The 20,270-nt window shown below is 49.8% G+C and overlaps 1 protein-coding gene across 9 annotated transcripts in view; it reads left to right on the forward strand.

The window, feature by feature from the left end:
- The window catches only part of SLC37A1 (solute carrier family 37 member 1), a 115,997-nt gene extending 96,791 nt beyond the window's left edge, over nucleotides 1-19,206 (forward strand). For 8 of the 9 annotated variants that reach the window (XM_077118984.1, XM_077118983.1, XM_077118987.1 and 5 more), the window contains 6 exons: nucleotides 359-407; nucleotides 1,556-1,629; nucleotides 5,781-5,859; nucleotides 15,236-15,333; nucleotides 18,594-18,658; nucleotides 19,113-19,206. In XM_077118984.1, coding sequence (XP_076975099.1) covers nucleotides 359-407; nucleotides 1,556-1,629; nucleotides 5,781-5,859; nucleotides 15,236-15,333; nucleotides 18,594-18,658; nucleotides 19,113-19,128 — 381 coding nt within the window. In that variant the 3' untranslated portion in view covers nucleotides 19,129-19,206. Of the gene's footprint in view, nucleotides 1-358; nucleotides 408-1,555; nucleotides 1,630-5,780; nucleotides 5,860-15,235; nucleotides 15,479-18,593; nucleotides 18,659-19,112 lie in introns of those variants that run through there. The other variant, XM_077118982.1, reaches the window with a different exon arrangement.
- Nucleotides 19,207-20,270: the final 1,064 nt, after the last annotated feature.

Raw genomic sequence — 20,270 nt, forward strand, 5'->3', positions numbered from 1 at the left:
CTGGACATGCACCTTTGCACCCATCCTGGCTTCGCACACGGCACCTACTCTGCAGGACCCTTTCCTTGCCCCCTCTTGCCATGCTCCATCTCAGGACCTCCAAGGCCCCACGCACCCGGTGGCCAATGACATGGCAGCTTGAGTCCCCGCAATGAAGAGGGGGTTGCAGCATACCAGGGACCCCTCCCCGCTGCGTGGCCTTTGTCACTCCTCCCTGGAACAGGACTCCCTGAGCACCCCGTGTGGGCCAGCCCCTCCCGGAACTGGGGGTATGACGAGCAGGACCAACTGCTGCCGCAAAGCATTTGGGCTCTTTCCAGTAACCCATGCTTTTACCCTGTTTTTACACGTTCTGCAGCTCTACGTGTTCTCTGCCATCAGCAAAATGGGCCTCGAGGCCACAGTAGGTGAGTGCACAGCCCGCCCCCTGCTTTCACCTCCCCGCCCACCCTGCCTGGTGACATGAACTTTACCCAGCCAGGAGGCCTGCAGCCCCTGCAGCTGGAACATGTCTCAAGGCCCAGTGCCCTTTGAGACAGGCCTGCCGGACCGTCCACGCCAGGTCCTGGGGAGTGGCTGAGCCCTGACCGGGCTGGGCAAAGGGTGGGACCCCGGCTGGGCCCAGAAGCGGGAGCTGGCCCCGCGGCCAGGCCTGCTGGTCTCCCCGTCCGTCCCTCCCAGCTGGCTGGCTGTCCTGCTGCCATTCTGGGAGTGCCTGTGGGGCAGTGGAGGACTGTTTTTAACTTCCTGCAGGCAGTGCTTGCTGAGTGTGCTTCTCACCCTTCCTACATGTTGTTTGTGACCTGACAGGCAGCAGTGGGGACTAGAAGGGATGTGGGGCCTGGGGATCAGAACTAGGAAGTTACCCAGAAAGCAGGTAGCCAGGGTAAGGGAGCACCCGGAGTGTCCTAGATGTTTCTGTGTCGCAGAAGCTTCTGCCCAGGACAGTTTGGGAAAGTGACTGCATGGCACAGATGAACTCACCTGTCCTGGCCACGATGGGCCGGGCTGTGGGCTCTGCTTCCCCTGGGGGTGCGGGGCCGAGAGGCCGTCTTCCTGCTGGGGCTGGGAGCGTGGCTGCCTTTGGTAATGCCCTGGACGCAGGAAGAGCCACACCCCCCGACACAGGTACCAGGCACCCACCCACCCAGGTACCAGCCTGAGCTCCCCACACTGGGGCCTGAGCCCCCCACCCCAGCACTGAGCCCTGAGCTCCTCCCCCGACCCTGAGCTACCCACACCGGGGCCTGCCTCCTTCTCAGTTGTCTGTACCTCCTGCCCCCAGAGGCACAGGAAAACCCCAGCCTTCTGGGGCAATAGTCCAAGTTTGCGAAGTGCATTGGACTTTCTGAATTCATCAAGGGGGCAAGCCTTTGAGGCAAGACCTTTGTGGTGTACCCAGTTCCCCCTTCCCCAAGAACGCTCCCGCCTGACAGCCCAGGGCACTCTGCCCATGCTGGGATGTGCCTCTGGGTGCAGCGGCCAGAGTGCACCCGGAGGGCTCTGAGGCACGTTTGGCCTGGGGTGTCGGCTCACTCCCCCCTGCCTCCCACAGTGATGCTGCTGCTCAGCGGGGCCCTGGTGAGCGGGCCGTACGCACTCATCACCACCGCCGTCTCGGCCGACCTGGTGAGTGGAGCTGCCCTTCTGCCCTCCTAGGGATCCGTGTCCCTAGCAGCCCGTGTTCACAGCACCTTATGTTGCCAGAACCTTCACCCGCTGCCCCTCTGCCCTCCGAGGGTGTCTGTGTCCCTGGAAGTCATGTTCATTGGCACCTTTTGTGCACAGAGCCCTCACCCATGCCTGTAAGAGATTTCTGATATGAGTAAGGGAGGACGGCGCCTCTGTGCTCCAGAGGAGGGGCCGGGGGGACATGTGGCCTGCCTGAGGCCAGCCTGCCCCAGCTCTGGTCCTTACCCCTGCGAGCTCCTGTCTGAGCCTGTGGGGTGTGTCTGTGTGTCCCCGAGCCTTCCAAGGACCACAGCACCGGGAAGCCTTGTCCTCTTCTCCTTGCACAGCCCACTCTGATGGCCTGCAGCGCGCTGGGCACCTGGTGTCTGGGGGCTGCAGAGAGGAGCCCGACGGGGCCCCTGCCTAGAACGGCCACTTTCCAAAAAAGAAGACAGTGCAGTGGGCAGGCAGGGCACAGGATGGGGGCCACTGGCAGCAGGAAGCTCCCTGTGCTTTGTGGGGAGCGGGTGGCATTAGGGAACATTGGATTTCTGGCCCAGAGGAGGCAGGGGTGTTTTCATTTCATGTGTGAGTCTCAGATGGATTTTGGGAAGGAGCACTGCACAAAATACAAAATCTGCTTTAAAAGGGGGTTTCTATCAGTAAATGGGGTGGGGAGTGTGGGGGAGACAACTTCCCAGGCAGGAGAATTCCAAATAATTTGTAGAGATACTGCCTCTGCAGGAGGGGCACTAGCTTCCCTCCTGTAAAGTGGGGCTCCATGTGGTGATGTCCTTTCAGATGGGATAGAATGGGGGGCTCACTCCACACAGGAGAAGCCTCCCAACACCCCTCGGCCAGGGCCACCAAGGTCAGTGTCACAGTGAGAAGCCATCGAGAGTGAGGCCCTGGGCAGGATGTGGTGAGAAGGGACCACCCTCTGTGCTCTCCCGACCATACACTCCATTGTCCCGGTCAAAACATGACAGAAAAGCCGACAGACCCAAAGGAGAGCTTTTTTTTTTCCCCTCCTGCATGGACAGGCACCAGGAATTGAACCTGGGTCTCCGGCATGGCAGGTGAGAACTCTGCCTGCTGAGCCACCGTGGCCCGCCCCCAAAGGAGGGCATTTTACAAAGTCCCCAACCCATCCTCACAACTCTCCAGTCAGGTGCGCGGGCCCCATGCAGGAGACCTGGGTTCAATTCCCAGACCATGCACCTAAAAAAAATAAAGCTCTCCAGTCATTCATCAAGTGCAAGGAAAGTCTGAGAAACACAGCCAAGCAGAGCCCAAGGAGGTGTGATGATGAAATGTCATGTGGGACTCTGGAGGGGACCCCGGGGCAGAAAGGGGACATTAAGAAACTAAGGAAGTCCATTAAAATACGGATTTTCGGTGATATCAAGACCATACCCCTATTGGCTCATTCTCTGCCAGGAATGGAGCCGGTGAGGTCAGCAGCAGGAGATGGGGCCCAGCACAGAGCCCCTCTGTGCTGTCATTGCATCTTGTCTGTCAGCTTCAAGCTGTTTTAACGTTAGAAGTTTATTTAAAGCAAAAAGTGGCTGTGCAGACCCATGGGCGTCTCCTCCCTGCGCATCTCCAGACTGCCTTCCGGAGCCCCTGGCAAGGCAGCCTCTCCACCTCCTCTCCTACTTGAGAGCCAGAGCCACCCTGCCCCTGCGTGCCTCCCCCCACGGCCCCCCAGCCTGTCCTCTCCCCGGACCCCAGGCCCCAGGGCAGCAGAGGGCCCCTGCATGCTGCGTGCAGCCTCAGGACCACCGTCATCCCCGAGAGAACCGCAGGTTTTTCCTGCGGGTCAGAAGAGGCGGCACAGGCAGGAGGTCTTGGGGGTCCAGCCGCCCCCCACTCGTCTGTCTCCTCCATACCCTCAGCCTGAAGCACAGGCCACCTGTGTGCTCAGCACACCCCTAAAATGCCTCCCAGGAGTGTGTCCTAGTGTGCATGTGCTCCTGTGTGTAGGGGCATAGAAGGTTCTGGAAGCAATTACCGGTGGCCTGCCCTGCCGGAATTGGAGGGCAGGCAAGGGACTTTCACTTCTGTTCAGAATCCCAGTGGGATTCTGGGTCGGTTTTGCTCTGTGTTGTGTGTGCTTTTCTGTGGTCTACGAACGGATGTGTATTTATATTTTATGTAAATGAACGCACATAGCCTTCTTTTTGCCAGCTTTAGTTCATTTGTATGATTTTTAGACTTCCAGGCACTATTTTTCCTGGTTTACTTTTTCCTTTTATCGTCCTCAGTTTGTGCTTGTGCTTTCCACCTTCATTCTGTGGCTTTGTAACAGCACCCCCTGGCCTGGTCAGCAGAGGGGTGCTCCCAACATGGGTCTCTCTCCCCACCCACCCCAGCCGCCCTGCCTTTCATCCGCAGACTTGGATGGCTGAGCTTGCAGCTCTGCTCACTCATTCTCCTTTTCCTTTTCTCCTACAAAGAAGTCAAACCTCCCTTTTCCTTCTCCTCTTCATCTCCCCTCATGCCCGCCACGAGATTCCTGGAAGCATTCTGCCTGGGTCTGGCAGGCCCTTCCCTCCTGCTGGCCCGTCCTCAGAGATGGCTGCCTGCTTTTCTCCCCTTGGCCTGATTTTCCCAGGATTTGGGAAAGTTTCTCTCGGCCCATCCTATGGCCCCTTGAGGATGCAATAATTAACTGACAAGCTATGAGTTCCCCACCACATGAGGCTCTGCTGGGTGCCAAAGAGTGCAGGGCCTCAGGCTGGCCTGTACGTCTTCAGGCCTTTGAGCCTGGGTCAGCGGGCTGCCGGGCACATCCCCTCCCTCGGGACCCCCAGCCCCCACTCCCCACCCCCAGCCCTGCTCTTCTGGGTGCGTGTCAGCACATCCCCTCAGCTGGCCTTTGCTTCCCTGGGCCTCAGTGTTTCCCAGGAGGGATCCACCTGCTGCTGGGAGCAGCCACACCCCAGGCTCTTCCTTCCAAGGCCTTGACCTCTTCCGACCAGCTAACCACCCTCGTTCTCTCGGCCCTGCAGTAATGCCTGTGCCATTTGCACCCCAGTGGCGGGGTGTCATGGAGTGGCCAGGCCTTACCCAGCCCTGACCCGTGGAGTGGGGAGAGGCAGGAGCAAGAGATGGGCTCACCGGAGAGGATCTTGTGCTAGGGGCTGGGGAGACAATCGTGGGAAGGGGGTCGTGCCACGGCCAGGGCTGGCACTGAGGGCAGACATCCAGGAAGGCACAAGGGGGATGCAGCTTCAGTAGCATTGGAGGAAAGCAAAGTTTTATTAAAACCTTAAATCTCTAACAAGTCTGGTTTGCTTTGGTCCAAGTTAACTTACAATATATAAGAAAATAATTTATTACAGGTTTTGAGAGGATTCTACTTAGGAAACTGGCCCAGTTTAAAGGATTTAGGGTGTAGAGTGGCACTGAGGGAAATGGGAGGTACTTGGTTTCTTTGTTGTCCTGCAGAGGAGCTGGACCCCTGGCCCCTTGCCACCTGTCTGTCCATGGGGACTCTGCCATCTGTCCAGAGACTGAGACTGTCACATTCTTACTGTTTCTACTCCCGTTTGTCCCTTGAATGTTCAGGATGTTGTGAACTGGGGCACGTTTGGGTTCTGTTATTCCATCCTTTAGTGACTTCTGGCTCATAAGTAAGTTTCTTCCTTGCATTTGCTACCAAGGTGGCTGTTTATTTTAGAGATTGCAGGGGTCTCTGCCTTGTGTCCCCGAAGGATCCTCAGTGTTAGGGAGAATGCGGGCGCGGGCAGTGGTGGCAGCTGCCACCCGGGAGTACAAGTCTATTCTTCATCATTCCATGGGGTGCGGGGCAGCTGGGAGGAGAGTGCAGCGGTGCTGACTATGTTTCTGTTTATTGGAGGAAAATCCTACGTGCTCCATTAGCGAGAATTTGCTTAGACGGACATTTCCGATAGTTTGGGGCTATTAAAATCCCTTGAAGCTTTGACTGCTTTTCTGCAATCAGTTTGGGATGGCGTGGAGTTTCCTTTCCTGACGGGTTGGGTCGTTTCACAGCATGGGTCATCTGTCCTGTGGGGGGGTGTGGGTTTCCTCACTCCTAACACTGCTGAGATGAACACCCCCCATTCTTTCCTCTCCTCCAGGGGACCCATAGAAGCCTGAAGGGGAGCTCGCACGCCCTGGCCACGGTGACGGCCATCATCGATGGGACCGGCTCCGTAGGTACACGGGGTCTAGCGCGCAGAGGGCAGTGGTGGCCAGAGGGGACCCAGGGCCACATCTTGTCTGACTGGCAGGTGTCGAGGGCTGCGGGGCTTTGGTGGCATTGGGGTCCGCCAGCATTCCTCACAGAGGAGCACCCCACAAGCACATGCTCATCCAGGGGACCCCACGAGTGAGGGGGTCAGGTGGGGGGGCCAGAGCTGTGGGCATAGGTCTGGCTAGAGCTGTTTCCTTCAGCACGTGAGCACGTGGGTCCGAGCTGCACCTAAACGCAGGGTGCTGGTGACCGAGGGCTCCACGCCGAATTTCCTTACAGTGGTTGGCTTGAAACAATGGAAATGCATTATCTGGCTTTAATGTGCGGAATCCAAGTGTCGCAGAGTTGGTTCTGGAGGCTCTGGGGGGGGGGGGGGCCGCTCCCACCTCTCCAGGCTTCCAGGGGCTCCTGGCCCTACCTGGTGCTGCTCGGGTTGACGATGCATCCCTCTGACTCTGCCTCCATCGTCACACAGCCTTCTCTGCTCTATGTCCCCATCTCTGGGTCTCTTCTGATGAGGACCCCAGTCATTGGGTTTCGAGGCCCCCCCCCCCAATCCAACATGACCTCAGCTGAACCTGACGACATCTGCAAAGACCCTATTACCAGGGAAGATCACATTCACAGACACCAGGCTGGGGACCTGAGCGTGTCTTTGGGGGACACAGTTCCCCTCACGGCACGAGCGAGGGTTGGCGCACGCAGCCCACCAATTGGATCTGGCCTGTTGCCTGTTTACCATTTCAAGAAAGGTGGGGGGGATAGTGTTTACATTTAAAATACAAGAAAACGAATGAGTCTAAGTCCCTACGAGACTCAGAACATTACGGGTTTCAGGAAAGTTCTTGAAGAAGCATATTCTGCAGTAAAGAAAGGGCAAAATGAGGAGCTCGTGCCTGGGAGACCGGCAGGTGGGGGGTGGCGGACGCGGCAAGCCTCTTCTCCCTGCAGGTCAGAGGGGGCGCCGGACACCCAGGGGCATCAACACCACCGCTCCTGGAGACCCTGAGGGCCCCGCCCTGCCCTGCTCCGGACACAGGGTGCGGGTGGCACTGCCCCCTTCTTTTTTTAAAATGTTTTTTAAATACCAAATAAATGTAAACATTACTGTTTTGATCATTCTGTTCTAATATATGATCAGTAATTCAAAATATCATCATATAGTTACATATTCATCATCATGATCATTTCTTGGAACATTTGCATCTATTCAGAAAAAGAAATAAAACAAAAACAGAAAAAAAAATTTATACATACCATACCCCTTACCCCTCCCTTTCATTGATCACTAGCATTTTAAACTAAATTTAACATTTGTTCCCCCTTATTATTTCTTTTTATTCCATATGTTCTATTCATCTGTTGATATGGTAGATAAAAGGAGCATCAGAGACAAGGTTTTCACAATCACACAGTCACATATTACTTTCATAGTAATGAAAGCTATATCATTATATAGTCATCTTTGAGAGACATGGCTACTAGAACACTGCACTACATATTCAGGCAGTTCCCTCCAACCTCTCCATAACATCTTGAATAACAAGATGGTATCTATTTAATGCATAAGAATAACCTCCAGGATAACCTCTTAACTCTGTTTGGAATCTCTCAGCCATTGACACTTTGTCTCTTTTCACTCTTCCCCCTTTTGGTTGAGAAGGTTTTCTCAATCCCTTGATGCTGAGTCCCAGCTCATTCTAGGATTTCTGTCCCACGTTGCCAGGAAGGTCCACACCCCTGGGAGTCATGTCCCACGCAGACGGGAGGGTGGTGAGTTTGCCTGTTGTGTTGACTGGAGAGAGAGGACTGCCCCCTTCCTGAGTATGGGATAGTGAAGAGCAGGGAGGCCGGCTGGCGCGGGTGCCCAGGGTTGGGGAGGCTCTCGGACCCAGGGCCCAGCATGAGAAAGGAGGGGGGACTCCCTGGGGGCAGTCTGCGGGTGCCCTCTCGCCACAGGGGACACGGTTTCTCTGGAGCCTGGAGATTACCACTTCCATTTTGCTCAGTGCGGAAGCTGTTGCTTTTCTCGTGGCTATGCCTGAGGCCCTTTGTGTTAGCTCAGCCTTTTCTGGCACCCACTGCTCTCACTAAGGCGGGATCTGGAGGCTTTCCCACCGCTTGCCTCCCTGCTGCTCTGTGACGCCTGGTCCCCACGCCTGGTCCCCTCTGCACGGGTGACCCCAGACCCTGCCCCATTGTGGCGATCGAGGCTTTCCTCACATATCCCCAAGCCCCCAAGACACCTCCCGAGACACGCTGTGTAGAATGCATGCGCCCTCCTCACCTCAGTCATGGCCTCTCTCCCCTGGTCTGTTTTTCACCTTGTACTTAACCTGCTTCCCAAATAACCTATCGTTGACTTATTTGTGTTGTTATTGTCTTGTCTTCTTCCCCTGGAAGTGGGCCCTCTGAGGATCAAATTCACCTGCTTTGTCCTCTGCTGGACTGTGCCTGGGATGTGTAGACATTCAGGGAGCAAATACTGAATGAGACCTAGAATCATGGATGAGGCCAGAGCTCTCCTGTCCAGCTGTTGAGGTCATAGGTCGGGAGCTGGGTCAGAGGCCCTGGGGTTTCTGCAGCCCACGCGGTTCATCGCGACAGGGCCCACCCTCTCTGGGCACAGGGACCCCATGTCCAGCTTCTTGCTGTGTTTCCAGGGCTCTGGACACTGGCTTCACATCCCAGGGGAAGCTGGCTCCAGGAAGAAGGCGCATTTCAGGGTGGTCTCCGGTTGGACGTAAGGAAGGTCACAGCTGTTCAAAGGCCGGGCTTCACCTTTGGCTATTGGCCAAAGTCACATCAACTTCATTTTTGTCCTTGGTGTTGGTTCCTTCATTTTGTTGGGTCCAGAAGTGACTTTGGATTGGTTGGAGGTGTCAGAGGCCATCCCTCTGATGTTTAAAGAGTCATCTTTCCCTTTTGGGGTGCCTTCTGGGGCCTGGGGACATGTCTGGACCCTGACTGAGGGGGCTGGGGGGCAAGGGCACTGCTTCCCCAGGCTCACTGTGCTCCCCTTGGAGACGCTCACTAGGCTTCTAGGTTGAGCTGGGTTTCCACGAACCCTATAGCCTGGACAACCTTCTCTCTGCCTCCGTTCCGCAGACCCCTTTGTCTATGAGTCAGCCCGACTCTCACCCTGGAGCCCTCTGCTCAAAGTTAATTTTGAGCTCTGCTTGTAGTCCCAACTGCTACTTTAAAGCAGAGGAGAGAGTAAAAACAGACGGAAATTATGAATTAGTTGAAAACCACAATTTTCTTGATAGCCTTTCCCAGTGAGAGGGAAGCAGAAGTACATGGCTGAGGGTGGAAATTCTGTACCTGTAATGGACCAGGACCACCCACCACTAGCCCGCTGAGCCGTGGAGTCGGGACACCTCTCCACCCACACAGAAGGAGGCACAATGTGACTGTCCCATCGCTGACTTGCCATTAATCTGCCTGGAATCCTGCCCATTCCTGAAGCCACAATACCATCTTAATCTCTGCAGCACTTGCACTGAGGGGTCCGAGTCGGGAGACACTCATGTCCCAGGCTCGTCCTGCCCATCAGCACCTGCTCTGCTCACGTGAGGCCATGTAGGAGATGAGGAGAGGCTCACCATGGAAACGGCACGCTCCCGGGGCTACCACCCACCTTCAGCCGTTATTGATTTCCAGAAGTACTGGCCAACTAGACAAAGCAAATAAAAACTCAAAGAAAATGTGAAAACTCCATTCACCGGGGAGTTTATCGTAATAAGAACTAATAATTGATTAGTTATCCCAATAATTACTAAATTTATCCCAATAATAGCTAATGAGTGTTGTACCCATTAACTGTTGTTTAGATGGTGGCAAAGCTTGACTAGTTTTAAGTATCGCCTTCTCACAAATCACAGATTGCCCCGTGGTTCCAGTAACACATGTTAATGAGTTTGGTGCAACTACAGTGCTTGGAATTGCATCCTGGGGTGATGCAAAGCTTGCCATTTCTGTGCCTTTCAGGAAGAGCAGTTAAATATGTCCCTGAATCTTAATTTTTATTTTATTAAAGTGAACCCTACATGTAGCTTTAGAAGCCAGATAGCAATACAGTCTTGTTAAAATGAAAAATGAAACTCCCTCCTTCGTACCTCCTCAACTCCCCCCTGCCCCCCCCCCCCCCCCACTTTCTAGGAGCAGGCACTTTTCACTGTTTCCTCTGCCCTCACTACATAATTGCATATTTCTAGGTTCATCAGTGTTTGGCATTATCTGCGGTCTCCCTGTTAAGGAAGATGGGGCTCAGCTCTTCTAGGCCTCCTAATCCCCCTTCCTTCACTCTTGTCAGTTATGCTGGCTCTCCTAACACTGTCCGCTCCTGAAAGAACCTTTTGTCTTATGTCCTCTATTATCCTGAGTTGGCAGATGCCTTATTTCTTCTTTTGTTCAGTTTCTCTTACAGCCGTCCCCACCCACACCACCATCACCACCAGGCTCCTCTCCCTACTCCATCCTTCCGAACGCCCCATGCTGCTGACCTCTGGCCTCGGTCCATGCCAGGTTCTGTGCTCTCCTCATGGTGCCAACCTTGCCCAAGAACATCTTGCCACCCCATCCTACCAATTCCTGCCATCTCTTGCCATCTTGTGCCCCTACCATCTTGTGCCTCTTGTTTAATGAACATCCCATGAATACTCCTCTGGTGTAAAACATGTTCTGGTAGTTTCCTTCATGGAGGTGTTGAGAGCTTGCAAGCCTGTGGGGTCTGCACTGTGCTTTCTCACGTGGGACATTGTGTCTGTGTGTGAGCTTATATGGTGACGATCCTTCCCCTTCAGAATTCCAGTGTCTTCCAGCTTCCATTGCATGACTGAGAAGTCCATTGTCATTCTTACTTCATTTGTGACCTTTTTTCCCTTCTGTTGGAAATCTTTTAGGCCTTTTTTTTGTGTCCCCAGAAATCTTTGTTCATCCATTATCCTTTGACCATACTCATTCTGGGCTGATCACACTGTAAACACATACCTTTCATTCCTAGAAGTTTTGCTGTATTTTTTCTTTGTTAATTGTTAGACTTTCTGGATAAATCCTTCATTTTCTTTTCTTTCTCTTTTATCCCTTCTTGTTCATCTCTGTTTTTTTTATTGCTTTCTCAGAGGTTGCCATGATTTTATTTCTAGCCTATGTATTGAGTACTGAACTGCCACTGTCATCTTGGAATGTTTATTAATGTTTTTCTGCCCCTTTAGTGCAGAAATTATCATTTCTTGGTTGCAGCGTGTATTAGGACAAATCCTATGTAATTGCCAATATTTAACTGGTTTGCAAGTACAAAAATAGGAGTCTCATCTGGTTTAACCTAATTTTCTGTCATCTCTGATGGTACTAAAATTTCCTTGTAATTTTCTTCCCCTCTTCCCTCGGTTTGTTAAGAGTGAATCTTGGCCATTGTTTCATATCATTATGTCCAAGGACAAGTCATTAAATACTTATTTAAATCCCTATCTACATGGGAGGATATGTGACCTGCTGGCCTTCCCAGTGGTGGGATCTGACTGGGATACAGAAGGAAGCCTGCCTGGGGCTGTGGACCCCCAGCATTCTTATCATTGTTGGGGAGGCTTACCACATGCTTGTGTCTTTCACTGGATCCCTGTTCTCAGCCAGGTGGTTCACTCCTGCTCAGAACAAGACTTGGGTGTCCCCAAGCCCAGAGTCTGCTAGGGTGGTCACTGGGTTTGTGAGGTTGAGGAGGAGAGCCTGGAAGGTGGAAGAGATGGAGGGGACGTGGATAAGAGTTTACTATAAAAGACTCTCTGCCACACCCCTTTTTCCTGGCACTCACCTGCCCCCAACCCATCCCCTTCAACTCCCCCTGCCCTGAACCCAGTGGGCCTGGCTCTGAGTAAGGGTCCCTGCGCCATCTCCCTCCAAGCGACAGGGAGCACTGGAGTCCATACTGCCCTCCTCTAGAATGTGTGCCTTCTCTCATCTGCACTTTCTTTTGTTTGTGGGTTCATAATTCTGTTTTTAGATTCAATATAGTCCATTTTGTAGGGTTTGGGAGGTATAGAGATAAACACACATGAACTAGCTACCATGTTACCTGAAAGTTCTTCTGAGACATTAAAAATCTAGGAAGTTATTTCTCAGATTATAAAAGTAAGCACGCTTTGTGAAAATTTGAAACAAAAGTGGTTAGTATACAGTATGAAAGACCCTAAGCTATCTTTCAGAGATTAAATCTCCTTTAAAAGTTATAAACTCTTCAAACTTCTTACCCAAACTTCTTGCATCCACCAAAACAATAAACCATCCTACAGATGAAGCATAATGCATTCCAGCCCCCGATAGGAAAATCAGTAACAAGACTGCTATAAAGAGCATTCTTGTATAGATAACTATGGGCATTTTTTTTTTTATTAACGGAAAAAAAGAAATTAACCCAACATTTAGAAATCATACCATTCTACATATGCAATCAGTAATTCTTAACATCATCACATAGATGCATGATCATCGTTTCTTAGTACATTTGCATCGGTTTAGAAGAACTAGCAACACAACAGAAAAAGATATAGAATGTTAATATAGAGAAAAAAATAAAAGTAATAATAGTAGTAAAAAAAAAAAAACCTATAGCTCAGATGCAGCTTCATTCAGTGTTTTAACATGATTACTTTACGCTTAGGTATTATTGTGCTGTCCATTTTTGAGTTTTTGTATCTAGTCCTGTTGCACAGTCTGTATCCCTTCAGCTCCAATTACCCATTATCTTACCCTGTTTCTAACTCCTGCTGGACTCTGTTACCAATGACATATTCCAAGTTTATTCTTGAATGTCCATTCACATCAGTGGGACCATACAGTATTTGTCCTTTAGTTTTTGGCTGGACTCACTCAGCATAATGTTCTCTAGGTCCATCCATGTTATTACATGCTTCATAAGTTTATCCTGTCTTAAAGCTGCATAATATTCCATCGTATGTATATACCACAGTTTGTTTAGCTACTCTTCTGTTGATGGACATTTTGGCTGTTTCCATCTCTTTGCAATTGTAAATAACGCTGCTATAAACATTGGTGTGCAAATGTCCGTTTGTGTTTTTGCCCTTAAGTCCCTTGAGTAGATACCCAGCAATGGTATTGCTGGGTCGTATGGCAATTCTATATTCAGCTTTTTGAGGAACCGCCAAACTGCCTTCCACAGTGGTTGCACCATTTGACATTCCCACCAACAGTGGATAAGTGTGCCTCTTTCACCACATCCTCTCCAGCACTTGTCATTTTCTGTTTTGTTGATAATGGCCATTCTGGTGGGTGTGAGATGATATCTCATTGTGGTTTTGATTTGCATTTCTCTAATGGCCAACTATGGGCATTTTTGAGGATATTGAGCTTTTTTTGTTTTTTAAAGGTTTAAAAAATTACTTTGACATAATTTTATACTTACAGAAAAGTCACAAAAATAGTATGAAAAGTTCCCAGACATTTTCCTATATTTGCTTTATCATTCCTCCCTCTCTCCTATTTAGACAAGTATACTTATGTATATGCACAGGCATATTTCTTCATGAATGGCTTAAGAGTAGAATGGATATATACTGCCCCTTTACCCCTAACTTCTTCAGAATGTATTTCTTAAGTCCAAGGAATTCTCTGATATAGCCATGGTGCAATTATTACAGTCAGAATTGGTATCTACAGACCCTTTCAAAATTTTAACAGTTATCCCAATAATATTTCTTATGGCATCCAATATTGCACATTGGATTTGCTGAGAATTTCATTACAGTAAATGTTTTCAAAAATGGGATTGTTGGGTCCAAAGAATGAACATTTTTTTTATTAATTAAAAAAAATTGACAACAACCAAAACAATAAGATATCATTCCATTCTACATATACAATCAGTAATTCTTAATATCATCACAGTTGCATATTCATCATTCCTTAGAATATTTGCATTGATTTAGAAAAAGAAATAAAAAGACAACAGAAAAAGAAATAAAATGATAATAGAGAAAGAAAAGCCCCTCGCTTTCATTTACCACTAGCATTTCAAACTAAATTTATTTTAACATTTGTTCCCCCTATTATTTATTTTTATTCCATATGTTCTACTCTTTTGTTGATATGGTAGATAAAAGGAACATCAGACACAAGGTTTTCACATTCACAGAGTCACATTGTGAAAGCTATATCACTGTTCAATCATCATCAAGAAACATGGCTACTGGAACACAGCTCTACATTTTCAGGCAGTTCCCTCCAGCCTCTCCATTACATCTTAATAACAACAAGGTGATATCTACTTAATGCATAAGAATAACCTCCAGGATAACCTCTCAACTCTGTTTGGAATCTCTCAGCCATTAATACTTAGTCTCATTTCACTCTTCCCCCTTTTGGTCGAGAAGGTTCTCTCAGTCCCGTGATGTTAATTCTCAGCTCATTCTAGGGTTTTTCTCAGTCCCTTGATGCTGAGTCTCAGCTCATTCCAGGATCTCTGTCCCATGTTGCCAGGAAGGTCCACACCCCTGGGAGTCATGTCCCACGCAGAGCGGGGGAGGGTGGTGAGACTGCTCATCATGCTGACTGGAGGGAGAGGCCACATCTGAGCAACAAAAGAGGCTCTCTTGGGGGTGACTCTTAGGCCTAAATTTTAAGTAGACTTGACCTATCTGTTGTGGGGTTAAGTTTCATATGAACAAACCCCAAGACTAGGGGCTCAGCCTGTAGCTTTGGTTGTCCACACTGCTTGTGAGAATATCAAGAATTCGACTTGGGGAAGTTGAATTTCTCCCTTCTCTCACCATTCCCTGAAGGGGGCTTGCAAATACTTTTCCACTCACTGATCAGATCACTCTGGGATTCATCGGGGCATCACTCTGGACAAACCAACAAAATCTCATGTCCTACCTGAGATTCCAAGTACTTATGGCGTTTAATCAAACTATCTACAGAAGTTATATTAGGAAATGCTCTAGTCAAAATATAAATTTTGAAACAAATAAACATTTTTTGCTTTAGTCTCACACATAAGGTGACATTTTAAAATATTAATTACCATCTATTTTCAGCACCCTGCAATAATGACATTCCTTTATTCAAAGAATGAACATTTTTAATGTCAAGATACAATTTTAGATGTAATTTCAGAAAAAGGTTGTGCCAATTGTACATTCACTAAAGCTGAGAATTATTAACCTTTTATTCTCTTATGGGACTGATAGGTGAGAATGTGGTTCTATTATTTGAATTTTTTAAAAATTATGAGTGAGGTATTGAGCATCTTTTATATATCTCTTGGGCTTGGCTATTTTAAGTAGTGTTCCTTAAACACACCCTGTGTCCCTTTGCATGTTTCAGGAGCCGCGTTGGGCCCCCTGTTGGCTGGGCTCATCTCCCCCTCCGGATGGAACAATGTGTTTTACATGCTGATGTTTGCGGACGCCTGTGCCTTATTGGTAGGTCATCTCTTTTATTCCCAGCAGCATTTCATGAGCAATTCAGTAGTTACTGACTAGACATTCCCCTGTGGACTCTGGGAGTCCACAGGGAGCTTTGGTTCTCTGCCCTGTTCAACAGGTAGCCCCTCCCTAACTATTTGCTTTTTACCTTTATCTGGTTAAAAACAGATGACAGAAACAGAAGCAGAGTCTGTTGCTCTGTATCTGTAGAGGCCAAGGGTATGGCTTTGAATCCTGGCTGGTCAGCTAACATGTGTTCTTGGCTCGGGCAGCTCCCTCAGCCTCTCTGTTCTGCAGTGTCCACATTTTTAGATGAATGTAGTAATGGTATCAGTGGCAGAATTGTAGTGGAAACTATCAGAGATGATGTACCATGCCTGGCCTCTAAGTGGAGCCTGCCATCGTCCTGGTAGTTACCTCCCACCAGGCACTCAGAACAGAGAAGCATCCTGACTCCCTTCCACCCAAGGGGGTGGGAGAGAAGGGATCAGAGAGGCTGCCAGTGCAGGCCTAGTACTGCTGCCTTTCCTGCCCACCTGTTCCCTGGGCTCCTGATTTCTGTCCCTTCCTGCACTGAGACCTCAGGCTTCCTCCAGGACAGAGTAGATGTACAGCACAGCCACACAAGCACACACCGCTGGAGGCAGGTATGGTGTGTGCATCCTTGCACGCCTTCATGCTGCACAGAGTTCCCAAACCCAAAGCCCTGTCGCTCCTCTCTTGTTACCAGAAAAATAATTGATATTGATCCCAGTAAAAGTGAGTTGAGAATTTAGAAATATCAATCGTACAAGTAAATGAAAGTTTTATTTTTTAATTCCAAGGAGTCCTAAAATGTGGCTCCCCCATTGAATACAGAACCAAATGCCAATTTTCAACTGATAAATTTAATAGGGTTACAAAGTCTGTTCCTCAGCCCATTTGTTTTCAAAATGACTAAGGTTTTTAGTCAAGTCCTCAGATGTATTTCCGCTAAGTAGCAGGAAATTTCTATCATTTTGTCTGTTTAAAGGCTCTGAAAATCCCACTACTTCAGAAAAACAGCACGATGTATATATTGACTATCCTCTTAAATGCATAGCTGAACTCACAAGAAGGAGCCAAAAATGTAGGGGCAATATAAAACTAGTACACATGCTGATAATAAAGCAGTCTGGGGTGGGCTGTGGGACAGTTACCAGTCTCAGGAATCAAGGGTTTGGCGGGGTGGCTTATGCCCATGGAGAACAAGAGACAAAATGCATAGAATCCCCACAACTCACACCGGCTGATGATGGATTCATAATCCAGAATTATGAGATATGGGGAAATAGTCCACTGTGAATGAATGGGACGAGACACAATAAATGGCAGATAAACTGTAAAAATAAATATATTTGGCATTTCTTAAAGCTATAAAATAAGGAACTGAATTAACGTGAAAAGAATAAGACACTATAAGAAACACAGCAGGTTTGGAAAACAATCAAATAGAAGATCTAGAAATGAAAAAACATGGTCTTTAAGATGAAAAACCCTCAATGGAGAAGTTTAAAAAGTAAATTATATACAGCTAGAGAGAATTTTTGAAGTAGAATGTGGATATAAAGAAAGTCTTCAGAATGCAGCACAAATAGCAAACAAATGGGAAATATTAAAGAGAGATTAAATATGAAATGGAGGAACAAATGAAATGGTCCAATATTGCCTGGTAGGTATTGCCAGAGGAAGAGAATAGAGAGACTTGTCTAGAGGCAATATGTAAAGAGAAAATGGCTGGGAATTCTCCAGGATACATGAAAGGCATAAAGTTTCTTAGTTTAAGGAAACAATTTAGAATTCTATACCTAGCTAAACTTACTTCTAAGAGTGAAGGTGAAATCGTAACATTTTAAACCAAAGAAACCTCATGGTAAAAATTGCAAAAAGGTGTATTGAAAGAAGAAGAAAATTAAACTTGGAAAGAAAGTCTGAGATGCAAGAAGAAATGTGAGGAAAAAAGCGATATTCATAAAGATCTAAGTAAGTATTGACTGCATTCAACAGGAGTTGGCAAACTGTTGTGTGTGAGCCAAATCTGGCCTTGGTATGTTTTTGTATGACCTCAGAAGGTATTCTACATTTTTAAAGAGTTGTGGGGGGACAAAAAGAAAGAAAGAAGAATATGCAGCAGAGACCATATGGCCTGCCAAACCTGAAGTGTTCATGGTCTGGACTGTTACAGGAAAAGTTTGCTGACCCTTGAGTTGAAGTAGCAGCTCTTCATATTAAAATCTAAGCTACATGAAAAGAAGGAACTAAATGACTAGCTAGTCACATTATAAGGCACAAGTGGGACAAACAGTTGAGGTATCCTTCAGTCCTTTCATTGTTGTCAGTAGAAATAAAGCGTTTGACTTCCAGGCCAGTGGAAGGGAGTAAAAAAGACTCATTCAACCAAGAGAATGTAAGGGAGGCAAAACAGTAGCAGCAGCTTGGAAAAAACTGGGTAACTACAAAGTACAAAATAACATGGGTGAAAACTCACAGTGAAAGCTTATCAGAAGTCACAATTATAAATGGACTCACCACACCTACTAAAGCAGAATTTGTCAGGTTGGCTTTAAAAATACCCCGACTCCGTCACATAGGAGAAAAAGTTACTGCATAAAAATCGAGAGGGGAAGAGTGGAAGAATGTAAAAGACCTAGCAGGCAAGTTGTAAACCAAGAGGAGGCCAGACTGGCTCTGGGAGAGGAATGAGACCTGAGGTCCAGTGGTGTCCGTGCGGACAGCAGGTTGTTCCCTAAGGCTGGAGGAATAGCTAGGGAGGCTCAGGAATGCCTACCAGCAGGAGCTCGAGTTGGTCTTTCCAGATATAATGACCAAACATAGCGGTTTTCTCCTGGCTGGTCAGCGCTCTCTTCTGGTTTCTTTTCCTAACATGGGCCAGGTTGGCCTCATTCCGAGTCTGAGTCTGGGACTCTCAGGGACTCAGCACGTCACGGAGGATGCACCTGGGGAGCTGGCTGTGGGGTCTGCTCCCCTCCCTCGTCCCCGGCGCCAATGGCTGGCAGCCCCGGTGGCCCTGTGGCATGTTGAGGGTGTGCCGTCCAGGCCAAGCACATGCCTGGTGGCTATGCCCACACGCTCTTGGTCCTGGCCCTGCAAACTCTGGCTTCTCCTGCCATCTGTGGCAGCACCCCAGGCCCCCACCTCCTCTGCACCCTGGAGGTGCTGGGACGCCTGCTTGCCCAGGGTCCTGGGGCAGTAACGGGCTTTTCTTTGTTTGCGTGCAGTGTCTGACCCGCCTCATTAACAGGGAGCTGAGCTGCACGGGGCCAGCAACAGGGGACCAAGCTCTGTAAGTCCGCACAGCCCCGTCCCCCCTCGCACCACCAGAGCCCTGACGTGTCGTCCGGCTCATCTGCCTCTCACAGGCGCCTTTTCTTAAGACAGAAAAAGAAAAGTCACTATTGCCCAATTCCTTCACTCTCCTTTCCCCTTTTAAGACAGCTCCCCCAAGTGTATAGAGCGCCGTGGTAATTGCTCCTTAAAATCGGAATGAGGGAACCAGAGGGGACATGGCCTCCTTAGGCCTCTCTGAGCTGCAGCGCCCACCCCCACCGCCACTGCCCCCCATGCCCTGCTTCTGGCCCCCTCTGCCTTTCCTCTCCCCTCCCTGGCCACCAGGAGGCTGGGGTTAGCACACGCCCTTCTCCACCCATCCTCCTCACCCCCCACCCCGGGACAGCAGCCCTGGGCCCCGGGCTCTGCGCGCCTGGCCTGACCGGCTGCCATCTGTCCATGGCTTCCAGGTCCAAGGAGCACTGACTGCCTCAGTTGCAGGGAGCCGGCCGGCCTGGCTGCGCGCTGTCTTTTGAGGGGAAGTTTGAATAAAGGATCCTGGGCTGCAACACGCTATCTCCTTTTGCACTGCACACGCCGCTGGAGAAGACGCCAGCGCCCGCCTGACGAGTCCTGGGCTCTTTTCAGCTGGACGCAGCGCTGCAGAGCAGCGGAGGGAAGGGGGCTGAGACCCCTGCTTCACCGAGCCGGGAAAACCGGCTGAATCAGCAACAAGTGCCTTTCCCCCTCCCTCTCCTCCTGCCCCTCCTCCTCCTCCTCGTCCTCCTCGCAGCCGGGTTTTCATCCTGTGGCTTAGATAGCACGAGGGGCGGCCCGTGCAGCCTGGGCGCGGGCCGGAGGTGAAGGTGCTGTTGCTCTCAGGGATCTTAGTGACGGGATGTGGGAGCCGCGTGCCCGCCATGCCAGCCGGGATGGGAATGACATGCGTGCCTGCCATTGCTGGGGAGCCTGGCTGTGGCACGTGAAGAGCAGGCATCGGGACACGGGAACTCCTGCCGGCAGAGAGGATGGGGTCAGCAAGCAAACAACAGCGTCAGCCTCTCAGATGGTGCAGGAGACCCCGACAGCTGGATCGGGAACCACGACAGGACCTGCACACATCATGTCTCCCAGCAGGCATCGGTAGCACCCCAATTGCTCTGTCCTGACCGAGCACAGTGACTTCAGGATGTGAACTGCAGGGAGTGTCTACACCGGCCACCTGGGCTGGGCCCCGTCAGGAAATGCCTGCTGTGGAATTCCGTGGTTATTCTGGAAGCTTTGTGTCTGCTGCCATGGTCAGAGCCAATGCTCCATCCTCCGTGGGCCCCAAAGCTGCTGGTGCCCTGCAGGGGGGTGTGTGGGGAGAGCGCGCTGGAGGTCGGGCGTGGGGGTCCCAGCCGGGCCACGCGTGTTGCCCCCGCCCACCCAGCAGTTTGCTTCCCTTCCAGACACACACACACACACACACACACACACACACACACGCCTGGGGGTCGTTTTTAGGGACACACCAACAGGGTGATTTTATTTATTGAAAATGTGTAATGTGTTATGTGACATTTAAGCAACATAAATGCCATTTTGTTATTTATTAAGGCAAACTCCAGTTGTCCTCTGGCCATTCC

The sequence above is a fragment of the Tamandua tetradactyla genome, chromosome 10, assembly GCF_023851605.1.
Source record: "Tamandua tetradactyla isolate mTamTet1 chromosome 10, mTamTet1.pri, whole genome shotgun sequence".
Taxonomy (NCBI): Eukaryota; Metazoa; Chordata; class Mammalia; order Pilosa; family Myrmecophagidae; genus Tamandua; species Tamandua tetradactyla.